Raw genomic sequence first — 16,246 nt, 5'->3', positions numbered from 1 at the left:
TTGTTGTCATCAGGCAATTTCCAAGTGAGCTGGCACGCATCCACTTATGTGTGCGACATGGGACGTGGATGTGGGGGGCTCGAAAAAGCCCACCCAGCCAAACGCTGAATGCGTTGGACTGGGATGGACTCATCGGTCGGGGAAAAGGGAATGCGGTGTGATGCGGCAGTAGATGCCAGTCGAAAGCTTGTTCCTCAAATGGGGGGGGGCGGTGGCAGTGCTCGCCTGTCTTCCCAGCTGCTGGCTGTACTGAGTTGCTATTACAGACTGTTTTTGACCTGACAACGAAAGAAAAACTGGCGCGCACGTCTCTTGTCGGGTCGGGGCATGACATCGGTGAACCGAGCAAGCGGGGTCCCACAGGCAGCCTTGCCTACAGTGGTCAACAGTGACATCAACAGTCCCAGCGCAAAGCGACGGCATCACTGCTATCCGTCCTCTGGGTATCTTCACACACGCCCACCACTCACTCCACTTAGCTGCCCACCCTTTCACTCCCGATATGTCTGATGGACAAGCATCGTGTTCTTTTCCAGACTGCAGATTGGGGAAACAGGGAGTTCATTCCAAGCGCACCGCACCGCATAGGATGGTCGCCCCGCCAGTCCAGTAGCTCGACTGGGGGCAGTTTGGTGCGCCTGGGAACAATGACGCTGGGACATGAGGTAATCATGTCACCTACGCAGCCTTGCCCTGTTGCCTTGCTTCCTTCAATCGTGGTGGGTTTCGTCTGACGTAGTGAGCTGAACCGTTTTGACGTCGCGTCGCATCGCATCGCGTTGCATCGCACCGCATCTTCGCCCAAAAGCCCATTGTGATCCTATTGACGTGCAAGCCCCTCAATGAATGCCCAGTGGCAATCCCGTTAAGGTATCCGAAATTGCTGCCTCATCATGTTGCATCGAACCCTTTGCGGCGGTATTTGTCAACGCATTGAGATGACCGTGAAGATCTAACATGGCCTTGTCTGCTTGATCGGGCCTGCCCCCGTCCGGTCGCCGGAGCACCCTCGTCTGGACGCCGACGGCGCTACTCCGAGCTCCGACTACCATTCGCTGGTCGCTGGTGCCGTGTCAGGAGTACCAGCAAACCTCGCTGTGCAGGGCAGGTCAGTCCGCTTTGGAGGTCGTCATGTCTCGGCAGGTTCTGGTCCACGATGCGTAGTGGTAGAATGGGTCCTGCAGAATCGAGGATATCATCCAACCTGCTTTCACGCCCAACGTCTCTCTTTCGCTCGCCTGCTCTCTCTCTCTCTCTCTCTCTCTCTCTCTCTCGGTACTTGACTGAACCGATGCCCGCCATACTGTAAGAGCAAGCGTCTTGGGGAGGACCCACCACAGGCCTCTTCGTCGTCCTGTGAGATGATGGATGATGGGAGTGGCGCCGCACTAGCTGGCCTTACCGCTGCAGGCCCCGAACGGTGCGGCAGGGATACCTGATGTACCTGTACCGAGTCTTGCGAGTCTACCCTGTGCTCAGCAGAGCCAGTTCAGCGTCAATGACACCATCTTTTAGCGCACAACAGACGGGGCGGCGGAAGAGGCACACGCGCGCCTTTGCTAACAACGCTTTTTTGCCGACCCGAAAAGCCACCAATGGCGGCATGCTCATGCCTGCTCTGTTCTTCGTGGCGGCTGAATGCAAATGCGATGAAGATGAAGAAGGAAAGCGCGGGAAAAGGGCGCCCTGGCAGGGCTTGACACCATACCCCCTTCGCAATGCCACGGCCAGCAGCCATGTCTTAGAGTTGCGGACCGAATGTGCCATCAATATGCGTGAAAGTGCACGATACGACGCCGAGCCTTGGGAGTTGGGTCGGTCTTCTCATCATCTTTGCCATCTACTTCGTAACCATGCATGGCGCAGACCTACTACCGCCTGGATCCTTTTTTCAATGTCGGCCGTGCGCCCGCCATTTCCTCAAGTCCGGCTAGAACATATTCGTCCCTATTCCCCATCATCAAATCTTGGCAATGGCGGAAACAGTCCGGGTGCGCTGACATCTGGTCGCGTTGATGAAATTCCGCGCGACCTAGTGCTCTCTACATCCCTGTGGAGGGGTTGACCGATGCACTCTTCTTGGTCGGCACAGAGGCCCCCGGATTGCCATTGTGATTGTGGGGGGGAGCTGTCAACATGGCCGCCAGTGTCTGTGACCGCCTTGTCAACACCGCCGTCGTAGTGTATCCTCTCTGAACAGACCGGAAATGGCTATACACAAGCGCAGTTTCGTAGGCGACACACAACCGTCCATTCGAGATGGAACGGGTTTAGCATCTTGCCCCGATGTCACCGTAGCTTTCATGTCTTGGATATTTCATTTTGTCGTGAATGAGACGAATCCTAGGATGTGCTCTAGTGGGTTGAACAGATGTCATCCAAGCGAAAGCATGTCTTGGTCTTGGGTACTTGGGCACAAGGTGGGGGGGGGGCGAGAGTGCCGGAGCGTCCCCAATCCTCGAGATGTCTGGTGCGTTCATCTCGAATCCCGGCCAGCTAGGCTTTTTCAGGCCATCGCGTTGTAGCCGTAAGCCTGATTTAGACACATGAAACACGCTAGACCTGGGGGCACCCATGCTTCGAGGTCGTTGGAGAGCCCGTCGAGGTCGCCGATCATAGTTGACAGGGTGGGAACAGACGGGGCGCAAGGGGAATTTCGGAAATCTTTACTCAATAGCACGTCAACGTCGTCAAGGCTGACCCGGCAGATGCTTGCTTCGTGCCGCCTTGCTGGTTGGTGTACTTGATGGCAACCCGTCACGAAACTTGCAGGAACCAAGAAGGGGTTCGAGCCAAGCCAGCAGCTATTGACTGACGGCGTCGAAGCCAATGATGCGGGACCTCATCCGCGCCAGTCGTTTGACTCTCGGACTGTCGAGGCATAGATGGGACATGGCAGGCTTGCGTTCCAGCCCTGGCCAGAGTCAGAGCTGGTCCTGGATATGCGGGTGATAGTTTAAGAGGGGCGATGATTTCGGGATGCCACAATGCCTCTATTCAGATACCCGACGAAATGATGGTGCCGATCCTTTGACTCGATGGCAAGCTGGGCCCGGCACATGACCAGGCAAGACTAATGTCCAAGAGCCCAGGGCAGCCACAGCGTAGCATCGTGGGTTGCTGCAAGAAACGAAACATCCTTATCGGTACGCCAGGCGTCAATGATGGACGATCATGTCGATTCTGTGGAGTCCCTACGACTAACAGCTTCACGGGATGCAACGCCGGTGGTGAATCCTAAGCGACAGAGATCGAAACTGCCAGCTGCCGGGTCGAGAACACTTGACGGGATGGTGGCTTTTGACGATCCGATCTGACGGCACTGGCAGTTGATGCTCCAGTGGTTTCATTCAGTCGTCGAACTGGATTTCAGCATGGTTCTCTGGGGATTTTGAGATCATCATCAGTTATCATCAAACGACAGCGGCGCAAATGGCCCTACCTCCACAAGGTTTCCCAAAAGAGACGCGGCGAGAAACCAACGCGTAGCTGCCTTCCCATTCTGCCGATGTAATTTATCGTTAAGATGAGGACATCTGTAAATGGCCTGCGCAAGACCTCAAAGCTTGCGCGAGACCCAAGAGCCTTCACTTGATGCTTGCAAAATCTTTTCGACAATCTCAAGATACCCTGCCATTCGACAAGGGGTCGTCTCAGAATCGACAGGGTTCCCCAAGGATGGGTCACGTTCGAAGTCAGTGAAGGCGAACATTGGACCCTACCTCTGCGCGACCCACAGGGGGTTGAATGATCACTGGCCGTTTCTTGTCGTATTGCAGATGAGGCGGCTCTCCCCTGCTTTCCGTGTCGCTCGATGAAAACCTGACGCCAACAGTGAATTGGCCGCAAACAAGACAGGCGTGGGAGGGGCTCGCGATACCGGCTGTGAGCTCCGCATGACGAGTGAGGTCGTGAAGTCCAAGGGGTCCCCGCGGCTTGTCCATCAACTCGGACCACATGACAGCACTCTCTCTCTCTCTCTCTCTCTTAGCGGCCAGTACAGGCAATGACTCGCTCCCATGGTGACGGGGAGGCGGACCTGGCGGGATGGCGCTGTCGGGCCGTCTCAAACGACACTTTCCTTTGCTCTATTCACTTGTCCAGTTCGACAGGCACCCGGACCCTCATGCGCCGGATTTTGGCGTGCCGTCGCTGCCTCGTTGCTGAATGACTGGGTGGCGTAGTGAGCGACTGGGCTCGATTCCAAGAGCAGCTGGTGGGTCAGTGAAGATGCGGACGCGCGTCTGGGAAGCCATCTTTGTCTGCTTCAAACTGAGTCAAGCCAGGCAAGGCTGGTCGGACATGGTCCGAAGGTACCAATCAGCCAGCAACCGAGGGCTGTAGCGACCTCGTCCGGATGCGCTCATATGAAAAGCACCCCGTGCCCAATCCAGCAAGTGTCACGCCATGGGACCAAGGTAGTTCCCTAGATGTGGTGAGTCGATTTCAAGTACATCGGGCGTAGACTTGATGCTGTCTTACAGTCCGAGATGCCCAGACGGTATTATAGAGAGTGGCTGTTCTCCCAAGTAGCGATAGACGTTGGTTCTTTTCGATGGCGATAGTGGTGGCAATCGAGTTTGTGCCCAAACTGGGCCAGGTTCTCCCTCAGCGCTGCGAAGCGAAAATTAAGCAGACACAAATACATCAGCTACCACTGTTCTTGAGTCCTCAACATGATAATGACCTATTACCCCCTCTTCAAATCATGTGAGGGCCAGATAGGTATGCATCATCGCGTTGGCATGTTGAAGCAGTCACCATGCTGTACATGCACCTGCTTGGCTTGAAGATATCTGCCGGGTAGGTACAATAGGCGTAGTTGGCAGGTGTCAGAGAAGGTGCCGATCGACCAGAGGGCCTTGCATCCTGGCGAGCGCGCTTTTGGCTGCTTCTCATAGAAAGAAGGAATACTCAGGAGGTTGAGGGCAGTTGCGATCCGCGAATTCGCTGCCTAAAAGCTGTAGGGACCTTGCCTACAATTGGCCGCGTTACGATCGTGGGATGTTTCGAGTTGTCAGTGACATCATATGGACTGGTCTCGCCCTCCATTTGAAACGACGGCAAACTCCTCGCAAGAACGCCCGACAACGCCCATAGCCTCTCTTTGTCGTCTACTTAACCTGAATGATTTCCTCTCCCCTCACTGGGTTTATGTAGCTGTATTTAAATTTCGCGACCAGACCTGAAGATCGCCTACCACACGGGACCTAGGATGGGATCAAGGACCGCTTTCGACCACGAGAATGTGCGACTGATGGATCACGTGACGATGCGGGAGACACTCGCCTGACAACCGCTATTCAACGAGGAGGGATGGACCCAACACGAGGAGTTCGTCGCCGTCAACGCTGCGACCGCCAGTTTCTAGAGCACATCGATCGAGAGGAGGGTCTGGGGCAGCTTCTGAGACCCCACGCCACCAACGTCAGTACATTCTAGCGTGCGATGTACAGACACGACACTGCACGCGACATCCACGATGACCTCCCGGCGCAACAGCCCACTCATCAGGGAGATCAACGTGTCTTGGGTTCTTGGGTTCTCTATGCTGTTACAGGACGAAACATGAGGCGTCATGAGGTGAACATCACATTGCAAACTGGCGTTATTGACAGGCAAGAATGCCCATCAGACTGCAACGCTGAGCATCTCCGACATTGACTGTCATGCATTCATGCAAGCAAGTGCGCCGCCATTCTGACTTGCACATATCACACTGGCGCATCGATACGCTCAGTGTCTTCCGCTTCGTCTGAACACCCCGACAACGGACCGCCAGTGCAGGGCAAAGCAATAAACGGAGGTATGCCATCTTCGTCACTTCCATTCAGGCGTTGACCCTTGCCTTGTCCCGAATATTCTGAGACACGGCAACCCAGTCTGCCCGATTGTTCAGTCTTTTTCTCGCTGCAACCGGACCTGGGGGACAGGTGTCTCACCAGGGATGTAAGCTCAGTGCGCCTAACACACCCAGGGCAAAGAGGCGCCCGCCATCTGACTTTCTCTGTACCTGCCCTGCCCACCACCAGTAGCTGGCTAATTAAGGCGGCCCCCTTTCAAGGGGATATGTCCACGAGCTGTTTGGCCGAGAAGCGCCGAAACAAACGGTACGCACTGCCACACAGCGGCGGCCACTCATATGCTCCCAGGCCCTTGATGAGGTTGAGCCGTCTATCCCAGCAGAGAGTAAAACAACCGTTTGAGTCAAGTATGAAGAATAAGAGAGCAAGACAAACGCTCATGTACCGCTACTCAAGGCTGGCTGCTCTACATCGACACCACTGCCCGGTCAGCTTGCACGTGAAAGAAACGCACACCTGAGTCGCTAGGCTGAAGTCTACGGCTGTCGCGGGCGATCGACGTCTGCCTGAGTCGCAGCTGTCTTCATCTGAGTCCATGATGGGCAAATCTCCTGTTCATCCCGTCCCTGCCACCTGGTAAGGCTCCGTGGGTCGCCATTCACCTCAGGAAGATCACGCCCCTTTTCCGTGAGCGGTTACACCCGCGCCATGTGCTTTTACTGGTGCTTCGTGCCCTCGTGTGTAAAGCTTGTGCGAGTTTGATGTCTGCATCTCCGCCTTGGCCAAACGTTGAGCAGCGTTGGGTTACCGTAGAATTGGGATGAAGGCCAGTTGGTTGCCGTAATCATTGGACACATATTGTGCTAATCTGACTGTGGCCTCACGTGGTACCACAAGAGAGTTTGTGCTGATATCCTGCGAGTGCATATACTGGGAGGTAACAAATTTGGTTCACATCGTAGGCGTGTGCTTTGTGCTTCGATGCCCCCTGGCCTCGAGAATAAATGTCTTCTGGATCTTCAAGGCGGGCCTTTGACGGAATATGACAGAAGGGCAATTTGACGACCCGTTGATTGCTGACTATGGCTGATGAGGCGTTGCATCATTCGATCGCTCTCGGGTTGTCTTGGGCACTCCTTTTGAGGTTGTATACCGAATACAACCGAACACCGATTTCAAGAGCAGTAACAGGTATACGGACAAGCAATAGCCATTGATTTTTTATGAACCCCAGAGACACTTTGCAGAGCTGCCCACCATCATTTGCACGGCCTGGATGGTCGGCTGACCAGATAATGGGTTCAATTGTACACAGCAGTTGTTTGTTTGGCCATGAGGCGCTTGGGGTCTTTCCTGCAGGAATTGGTATCAAATGCGTTCAATGAAGCCTTTGTTGAGCTATTTTGATGTAGAAGACGTGGAAATATAGAGATTAGCTCGATTCATGTGTGATCTGACTGAGGGCTTGCAAGTGACGTACTTGAGTTCAAACCCACGATCGGTTGAGGACGCTAACCCTTCTGACATCCATCTCGGACGATTATCCATCCATTCTGCGCTCGAGGTAATACATGTGCAGGACCTACCCATTCATCATACCTCCCATGAGATGTGCGACACCCGCGGCAGCCTTCTGTCGTGCCAACGGCGCCTACCGGGGCAGACAACAGTCGCAGCTCTTGGCCAAGTTGTTGGAAAAGACACAATCACGTCAAGACAAGCTCTCAATGGTACACACGCTGGCGCGTTTGGCATTTTACAAATGCACCTATCAATATTGTTGACCCTTCACAAACCCTTGATTACTGCCGTGTACTCCAACCTCCTAACAGCTTTAGCAATGGTGATATTACATTCGCCGTCCTCTCACAATACTCGGCATATGCCCTTCCATAGCCTAGTAACTATCCTACTCAGTATCGTCGGGCATCGGCCACTGCTGTACGCCATTCTTCTGCACACTAAGTTTCAGTTTATCGAGCACTGCCTGCCGTTTCGCACGCTTGCCTATGAGCTCGCTCTTCTCGTCCGAGCTGAAGCCGCTTAATTTCTTGCGTGGCGTCGTGCTTCGGCCGCCAGAAGACATGACCGAAGACATGAGTGAGTTGCGTGGGTTGCGGGGAGACTCGCTGCGAAGGTGATCGGGGGAGAACATGACAGAGCGGTTGTTCTTCTGCGGCGTCGTCAAGGGAGACCCCTCGCGGCTGTTCGCAGATGCGAAACGGAACTTGCGCATCTGGTTCTCCAGCACGTCGATATCGCCAGATCGCTTCTCAACCATGCTCGTCATCTTGTTAATCGTACGCAGGACGGCCTCAACAGTAGGCACCTTTTGACCACCCTTTCCAGAGGCGCTGTTCAAGGAAGCAAGCTTCGTCTTGAGCAGTGTCAAAGCTTCCTCGGCTTCTGCGAGGTGCTTCGAGAAGGTGGCGTACTGGCGACGTAGCTCGCTTTGCTGTGATGCCTGCTCCGCGCTCAGAGGCATGGATCGACTGACCTCAGCTTGGTCAGGGTCGACCTTGATCATGATGAGTTTTTTCAGATCTCCCTGCTTCGTACGCAGGCGTGACATCTCCTTCGACAAATCTTGGCATGCTTCCAGCTTCTCCTCTACGTCCCGCACTCTGCTGTCCTCAAGGTCCTGGGTCAGGTCCCGTTCGATAACCTCACCGAGCTCATCAAGCTCGCAAAGAACCCAGTCGTCTGCATCTTCAAGATCTTCTTTATCTCGTCCACCCTCTTTGTAGTTCCGTCTGTGGCCCTGAATGAAGGCCGACAGCGATCGCGCATTCAGACCGAGTGTGTCGATCATCGAGTTGATATCGCGATATACCGCCTCCACTTGAGAAGGAATCGTCTCTTGGGCCGACGGCACGGCATTTGTATGGGCAATGAAGTCGTCTATAACAAGAGTTGGTTCGATCTCTGAGGAGAGGATTGCCTGAATCTCATCGTCTTCCTCGTCTTCCAAAACCTTCGTTTCTTCGGCCTCGCGACGAGAGCGAGCTAGCCTCTGCTGTTTGAGTTGAGGGTCTTCCTCGGGTCTGCTAGCAACAGTAGACATGCCCATGGACCCACCTCTTTGTGAAGCACTCAGAAGCTGGGAGGCCATGCCAGGAGCACTGACCGATCGGGATGCATTCAGCTGCGACATCCTGTGAGGGATGGCCGTTCTTACTGGACTGGGAGACCGAGGGCTTGTAGCGCTCGGTTGAGGAAATACAGGGCCAGTGCGCCTCATCTCCCCAAAAAGGCCGCGGGGCCTCTCGGACTGTGCTTGTGATGTGGAGAACGCATTTCCCGCAATGCCACCAAAGGAGCTTTGCGGCGTATACCCAGGGGTTGCTGTGAGGCCAGTAGACGAAGGGCTAATGTCTTTGCCTACAATGATACCACTGCCCTCGGACTCGACATCATCTTCAAGATCGCTGTCACTTCCGTCCTCTGGCACCGCAGGAATCGTCGACGGACCTCGGGACGTAGCTTTGGAGATAAAGTCTGGGGGTAGGGGCGCATCCTCCTCGACGGAGCTTACGGGAGAACTATCTGACGAGCCCTCCGAACCATTCTGTTCTGAACTTGCTGGAGGCGGCCGTGGCGTAGCCGTAGAGTCTGCAGGAAGCGGCGACGTCTCAGGGGCACGGTTCTGCGCTGACTTGGGCGTGGAGGTGAAGTCGGGGGGAAGTGGTGCACTGTCTCCCTTAAAAACAGACTTACTGCTACCGTCCGTATTGGTCCCAGACGAAGAATCTCCGATGGGGTAGGCATTCCTGCTGGTTGACTCTGGGGGCAGCGGTGCATCTTCCTCGACTTTGATCTGTGGGGGTTTGCTCCCAAAGATGGAAGACGACGGCTGGGGTGTCTTGAACAAGCTGCCACTGCTGCTGGTTGTGGTCGAAGAGAAGCCGGCAAAGATGCTGCTCTTAGGAGCCGTTGCAGGGGTCTCGGAGGGAACGAATCGATTGGGCGCAGGTGTTGTAGTAGGCGTAGTGGATTGAAGCTCATGGGGGCTGAATGGAGACTTGGGTGGTTCGGCAACGTCATCATTTTCACGGCCTGCGGGAGACTTTTGCGAAGCAGACTGTGAGTTGGCGATGCTGAACGGATTTTTCTGTTGCCCAGACTTGACGCCGTTGCCAACACTGAACGGCGATTTGCTTGCTTGAGAAGCTGTGCTGCCGCCAAGGCTAAACGGTGATTGTTTCTGCTCACCGAGGCTGAACGGCGACTTCTTTTGCTCACCGCCAAGGCTGAATGGCGACTTGGATGTTTCGCCCGGAGAGGTGCTGCCGAGGCTAAACTGTGACTTCTGCTGTGTACTGCCAGTGCTGAAAATTGATTTGCTTTGGCTGGGTTGGGTGCTTCCTAGGCTGAATATCGACTTGGCTGGCTCTGTTTGGTTGTTGCTCATGCTGAATAGCGACTTGGTCGGCTGCTGAGGCTCAGCATTCGCTGTGCCGAATGGTGATTTGACTGGTTGCTGAGTCTCGGTGCCGGCTGTGCTAAAGGGTGACCTTGTTGTCTGGGAGGCCTGGGGTGTCGCCTGGGATGTCGACTGCGCACTTGTCGAAGTTTGTTTCGCGGCGTCACCAAGCGCGGCACCGAAACCATTGCCAAACAAAGAGGAGCCACTCGAGGGTTGCTTCTCGTCATTATCTTTCTGTGACGGATCGGGTTTGAAAGAGCTTTGTAGCTTGAAAGGCTCCGACTTCTGGAAAAGACTTGTACTGTTTGTGCTGGGAGCGGGGAAGGCAGTATCAGCTTTTGTTGATGAGGCAAAGGGGGATCCAGATGCTGGCTTATTGCTCGCAAAGATGCTTCCACCATTGTTGGTACTGGCCCCAGCCGAGGCGAACCCACTCGATCCGGCAAAACTGGCGAAACCTCCAGAAGCTGGGGCAGCAGGCCCGTTTGTATTTGTGTTGCTGCCAAAGGTGCCCTTGTTCGCAAACCCAGACTGTCCGAAAGCAGGAGAGCCCGAAGCTGCAGCACCTCCAGCGCTAGCGGACGTGCCCCAGGGCGAGCTCTTCGCACCAAGTTGAGCTGACTGGCCGAAACCGATGGCACTTGTCTGGCCAAAGGCAGGCGTGGAAGAAGAAGGACCGCTTCCGAAGGAACTACTGCCGAATGCTGGTGTAGATTGAACTGGGGCAGCGGATGACGAGTTCTGTGATGTACCCCATGGAGATGGCTTTGATCCGAGCGCAGACGCACCTCCAAAGGCGGGGGCGGGAGACCCAAAGGCAGGCGTGCCGCTGGAGCCGAAAGCAGAAGGGGTAGTAGATGTGTTCCCGAACGCAGGCGGCACCACAGTCGCCGCAGGTGCGGATACGGGCGCCGAACTTGCCATGGTTACAGGAGTTTCACCTGTGCCAATGCCGGGGTACGAAGTTCCTTGTCTGATAGAATCCTCATACACAACCCACCACGAGCAAAGAACACCCTCGTTGTTGAGAACCCAGTACCCAGGCAGCGGGCCAGGCGAGTCCTCAATTTCCTCATCGGCCGGCAGAGGTTTATATACCTTTTCTTTACTGGACAGGTCCAGACTGACACCGATGGGCACTGTGTTGTCAAGAGATTCGCTCATGGGTAGTTGAGCTCGTTTCGAGTCGTCAAGAAGCTCAGTAGTGGTGAAAACATTTGTGATGGCCTCGGCTGGCTTGTCCGGAGACAAGGCCTTTTTTGACCTGCTGAGAAGACCAATATCGGGCGACGCCGTGGAAGAGACGATAAGGAGGTCCTGCAGGTCTGGCGGGAAGTCCTTCAACCTGAGGATAGAGTGATGTGGCGCCTTGTCGGCGCCGAATGGATCGACAGGATCGGTGAGCTTCTGGAAGGTGTAAGTTGAAGGGGGCTGCCTGCTGATGATGTGGTATGTTGACGACGGAGGTGTTTCAGTCGCGTTAGTGTGAATAACGAGCAGAACGTGGTTCTCAAGCCAGGTGAGCGACGCAACTACCGGAAGGTTAGCGCGATGAGTAACCCCTCAAGTGTTCACGTATAACATACCATGAGCGTTGGAGACACTGGGCGGTTTGGGAATCTCGGCCTTGGCCTCTCCTTCTGGAGTCATCTGATGGATTGTCCCATCTGCCAAGCCGGCAACTAGCTGTTTACCTTTCGTACTCCAGCTGATGCAGCTGACTTGTGTCTTCAGCGCGTTGCTTATCTGACGCTCCTTCAAGTTGGCCATGTGCAAGCTGCCGTTCGTGGTGACGATGGCGCAAAGCTCCGCCTTCTCAGGTGTAGGGTTCGGAACGAGAGCGCGCAGTGTCTCGCCATTCGTCGAAAGCTCAAACACCGTTTGCGTATTACCTTGGAGAAGAGATTGAACTTCATAAACAGCCAAGCCACCGCCGCTCTCAGCAGATAGAATCAGATATGTTTCGTCCGCTGTAAATGCTAGCTGGGAAACACGCATAGACAAGGGAAGTTTGAGCTGGGGCTCGAACAACCGGACGTCTGAGTCGCTTTGCTTCTCTCCATCGAAAGCTTTACGCACTGAATCGGTTGTTGCGATTATGATGCTGTCCGGACTGGCAGCTGCGACAAGGCCTTTATGCGCCGCGATGGCAAGAAGGGATGCTGTGTCGGTAGGAGGGGTGGACCAGGGGGATGTCAGTTGCAGCTTCGCATCGCCTGCAATGGACTTGAATCCTAGAACCTAAATAAGCTGTTAATTGCCCTACCATGGCAGTGACAGAAGCAGCGTGCCGACTAACCTCCGTCTGGATGAGCTCCAGTTCGGGCCCTTGGGTAACACCACCGGGGGAAGCAGCGCTACCCATGGAAGCGTTGCCCTGGTTCCCGAAGCTGCTAAAAGCCATGATTGTTGCTAGGTAGCCGGCGGATTGAGGCCTGGCGAGACCCTTAGCATTCGGGGAGAGGTTAATGGATATCGTTTTGGCAAGCGTGTTGATGCAATGAGGTGGTGTTTTTTTGTTCAGACCGTTGGCCTGTGCACCTTCAACGTGAGAAGGCAACAGCGCGCTCCTGGTTGGTCAGAGGAAGCGCCTGTGTCAAGGAGTGTCAGAAGGACATGAAAACACGGGGAAACTTGCGCAAGGAATATGGGATTGTGTCAGACAGGTTGGAGGTCGAGAGGTTATATGAATAGCAAGAAAGACTCATGTTTCCTACTAAGGTTCCCTTCGAAATGCTTAGAGTCGCACTTGCCCAAGGTGAGATTTCGAGCTCTGTATGTTATCACGTGTAGAAGCTTGGGCCATTCTGCTGTTGGCCCCACTACCACCAATCAGTGCTCTCGAACCGATTAGATGTGTCAGGGGGCCTTGCATGAGTGAGCTGGAGCTCCAGGCGACCGCGCCTGAAGGAAGGCAGCTTTTGAGCCTCGTCATCCAACGCTGCCTCTCCCCGACGACCGCCCTCAACGCATACACGCCATCCACGACATACTCAATCCATCCACGAGACGAAACGACGCGCGGAATCCTCTCAACCTTCCAGCAAATAAAATATAGACCGAGCGGGAGACACCGCAATTGCCATCATGCCTGGCTTCGACTTCACAAACTACAACCGCAATGCGGCCCTCCACGCCCGTGGCGTGCCCCTGCCCAAGGCGACAAGCACAGGAACGACCATCGTGGGATGCATATTTGACGGAGGTGTTGTCGTGAGTTCCCCCCTGACACCCCCTCTCTCGTCATCACCCGAACCAGCCGTCTTCGACTCTCCTTCTTCTCGTTTGGCTCCCAGACGTCGCTCAGTACAGTCGCTGATCCCCCCTCCACCAGATCGCCGCCGATACAAGAGCAACTTCAGGCCCCATCGTTGCCGACAAGAACTGCGAAAAGCTTCACTACATTGCTCCTCAGATTTGGTGCGCCGGCGCTGGCACCGCCGCTGACACCGAGTTCACCACGGCCATCATCTCGTCGAACCTCGAACTCCACGCCCTCTCCACAGGCCGCAAGCCCCGCGTCGTCACCTGCATGACCATGCTCAAGCAGCACCTCTTCCAGTACCAGGGCCACATTGGCGCCTACCTCGTCGTCGCCGGCTGCGACCCAACAGGCACCCACCTGTTCACCGTCCACGCCCACGGCTCCACCGACAAGCTCCCCTACGTCACCATGGGCTCCGGCTCCCTTGCCGCCATGTCCGTCTTCGAGACGCAGTGGAAGGCCAACCTCACCCGCGATGAGGCCGTCAAGCTCGCCAGTGACGCCATCCAGGCCGGTATCTTCAACGATCTCGGCTCCGGCAGCAACGTTGACGTGGCCATCATCACCCAGGACAAGACGGAGCTGAAGCGCGGCTACGTCAAGCCCAACGAGCGGAGCGCCAAGCTCAAGAGCTACGCCTTCCCCAAGGGCACGACGGCTGTGCTCAACGAGAAAATCATCAAGAAGAACGAGATCGGCCGCTACGTCAGCGTCACCGAGGTGACATCTACCGGCGAGGCTATGGAGGTCGATTCTTAGGGGCAATGATGCAATGCCGATGGAAGATCACACTTGTACTGTACCAACATGAGAATTGCAGCAATAGAGGCGTGATTTGAGATACATGGTTGCTGTGTGACAAACTACTCGAGATATGACCGTTTGGGGGCAAGACCCACTCCGAGTGCATGCGGTCGTTCGATTTTCGAAACCTAGTGTTGCTGTCATCTGCTAAAGCAACACGAAGCCTACCTGCTCTCTGGAAGCATCGGAACCACCAGGAGTGTATTCCAGTCTAGGCTTTTTCCAAGGCTTGCACTGTGCAAGCAGGTGACGAGGCGTTTGATTAGTGCAACGAAGAGAAAAAAGCAACCTTGAAGTGCCCCCCTCGTTCTGTATACCTATGTAAGGAGCCTTACTACACCAGCAAGATTTGCGGAGGTAAACACATCTGCCAAGGGCCGGGGTGTCAATTGAAACCTCACGCCAAAGCAGCATGGGTAGGCTGTCGTTTGCTTATTCACATGCGAGGGTACAACCAAAGAGATCTTATGCGAATCATTGGCATATATGGGATTACTATTTACTCTCGGCGTTTGCCTGGCTTTTGCCTGTTTCATGATAATCCTTTATGCAGAACGCGGAGGTTTATGAGAACTAGCCTCCCCAAAATGTAGTTAAAATGGTCCATCTACAAAGAGAAAAATAAAAAGGGGGTATGTTTGATGACAAAGTAGCAAGAGGAACCCAGGAAATGAAACGCTGAACAGACAGGCCAGAAGCCCTCGCTAGAGTCGCTCATGGTCCGCAACAGCGACGGGCTCTGTGATATTGCTCGTTTAGTGGATGTCCTTGATAAAGGCAATAATGACGGCGGATCAAAGCTCCCAACCGCCAAACATGTAACTCCAAATGTCAACAGCCTGCCGCAGGTGACTGACGCCCGAAAACTCCTTAGATGCTGGGTATGTTGGTAATGGTTATGTCGATGTTGATTCCTCGTGATCCGTTAAATGGCGGGCTGTTTGGTTGCACAAAGATTTGCGCAGTGATGGCGGAGCTTATGAGCCACCCGTCTTGATGCCGAAGATATTGCGTGTTCTTGACTTGCTGCGAACTTTTTTCAGTTCTTTGCTGTCATCGTTATATTTTGACTTGTGAATCCTGCGAAATGTCAGATCAATACGATGTATCCCTTGCGGCTTTACTTGAGTCACATACCAGCTGTTTCCCACCATGCTCATCCCTTTGGACTCGGCCTCCCTGTAGAACTTGGCGGCTTTCTTCAAATCTTTTTTGCACCCAACGCCCTGCGCATAGCAGTAGCCAGCCTCCGCCAATGCGTCAAGATCACCCCAGGCTATAAAACCATCAGTATGTCGACTTTCGAACCATAAAGGCGAGTTACTCACATCCAGCAATTTCGAAGCATCTGAGCGCTAGAACTTTATCTTGCTCGATGCCCCAGCCGTTCATATGACTGACGCCAAGTTCGTACACGGCGAGAGCGAATTGAGCTTTCCGGGTCTTTCTGTCCAGGACATCGACATGCTTGCCTTGCTTGACTTGGCCTTCATCGTCTGCAATTTCGTTGCTAACGAGCTCAGAGGCCTTTCTCAACCATTCCACTCCCTCGCGTTGGTTTGGGCGCATGCCCCATCCGTGCCTGCACGCAAGGGCATACAGAAGCATGCCCGTAGGATGATTCTGTTTAGCGGCGTGTCGGAGGTGGTAGGTGGACTCATTGACAGATCCATTTTCATGACACTCAATACCTTTGGCGAGATGTTCTTCAGCCGTCATATCCGCGGCCGAGGGAGCAATCGAATGTAAAGACTTCGCCGGCTTGACGGTACTAGCCGAGTCAGAAGTGGCGATTGAGACGGCCGTCTTTAATCTGGCACTGTCGTGCAGAGGGGAGGTCAAGGGGCGGCCCCTGGTCTCGTCCTCAGAGGCGCGGCTGCTCTCAGTTGATGTCGACTTGGTTTGGCGACGGCTGTAGCCAAGTGCATTGCGCTCCATGCTTCTCTT

The 16,246-nt window shown here is 54.5% G+C and overlaps 3 protein-coding genes across 3 annotated transcripts in view; 1 reads left to right on the top strand and 2 right to left on the bottom strand.

The window, feature by feature from the left end:
- Positions 1 to 7,713: 7,713 nt before the first annotated feature.
- Positions 7,714 to 12,634, bottom strand: VDAG_04257 (uncharacterized protein; the record flags this gene model as incomplete). Its single annotated transcript, XM_009650704.1, has 3 exons — positions 7,714 to 11,762; positions 11,934 to 12,471; positions 12,530 to 12,634. 3 exons carry the CDS (start codon positions 12,632 to 12,634, stop codon positions 7,714 to 7,716), a joined length of 4,692 nt encoding a protein of 1,563 aa, XP_009648999.1.
- Positions 12,635 to 13,317: 683 nt separating this feature from the next.
- Positions 13,318 to 14,254, top strand: VDAG_04256 (proteasome component PUP1; the record flags this gene model as incomplete). The annotated part of the gene is made up of 2 exons (XM_009650703.1): positions 13,318 to 13,443; positions 13,565 to 14,254. The coding sequence occupies 2 exons, from the start codon at positions 13,318 to 13,320 to the stop codon at positions 14,252 to 14,254; spliced, it is 816 nt and encodes a 271-aa protein (XP_009648998.1).
- Positions 14,255 to 14,769: 515 nt separating this feature from the next.
- The window catches only part of VDAG_04255 (uncharacterized protein), a gene marked incomplete at its 5' end in the record, with an annotated part of 2,923 nt that continues 1,446 nt past the window's right edge, over positions 14,770 to 16,246 (bottom strand). The window contains 3 exons of the mRNA XM_009650702.1: positions 14,770 to 15,379; positions 15,437 to 15,575; positions 15,628 to 16,238. Of these exons, the coding sequence (XP_009648997.1) occupies positions 15,277 to 15,379; positions 15,437 to 15,575; positions 15,628 to 16,238 (853 nt within the window). The 3' untranslated portion in view covers positions 14,770 to 15,276. The remainder of the gene's footprint in view (positions 15,380 to 15,436; positions 15,576 to 15,627; positions 16,239 to 16,246) is intronic.

This window comes from Verticillium dahliae, genomic scaffold (genome assembly GCF_000150675.1).
Source record: "Verticillium dahliae VdLs.17 supercont1.7 genomic scaffold, whole genome shotgun sequence".
NCBI classification, from domain to species: domain Eukaryota; kingdom Fungi; phylum Ascomycota; class Sordariomycetes; order Glomerellales; family Plectosphaerellaceae; genus Verticillium; species Verticillium dahliae.
The sequence above is the reverse complement of the archived record's forward strand: the minus strand, read 5'-3'. Positions and strand labels throughout refer to the sequence as shown.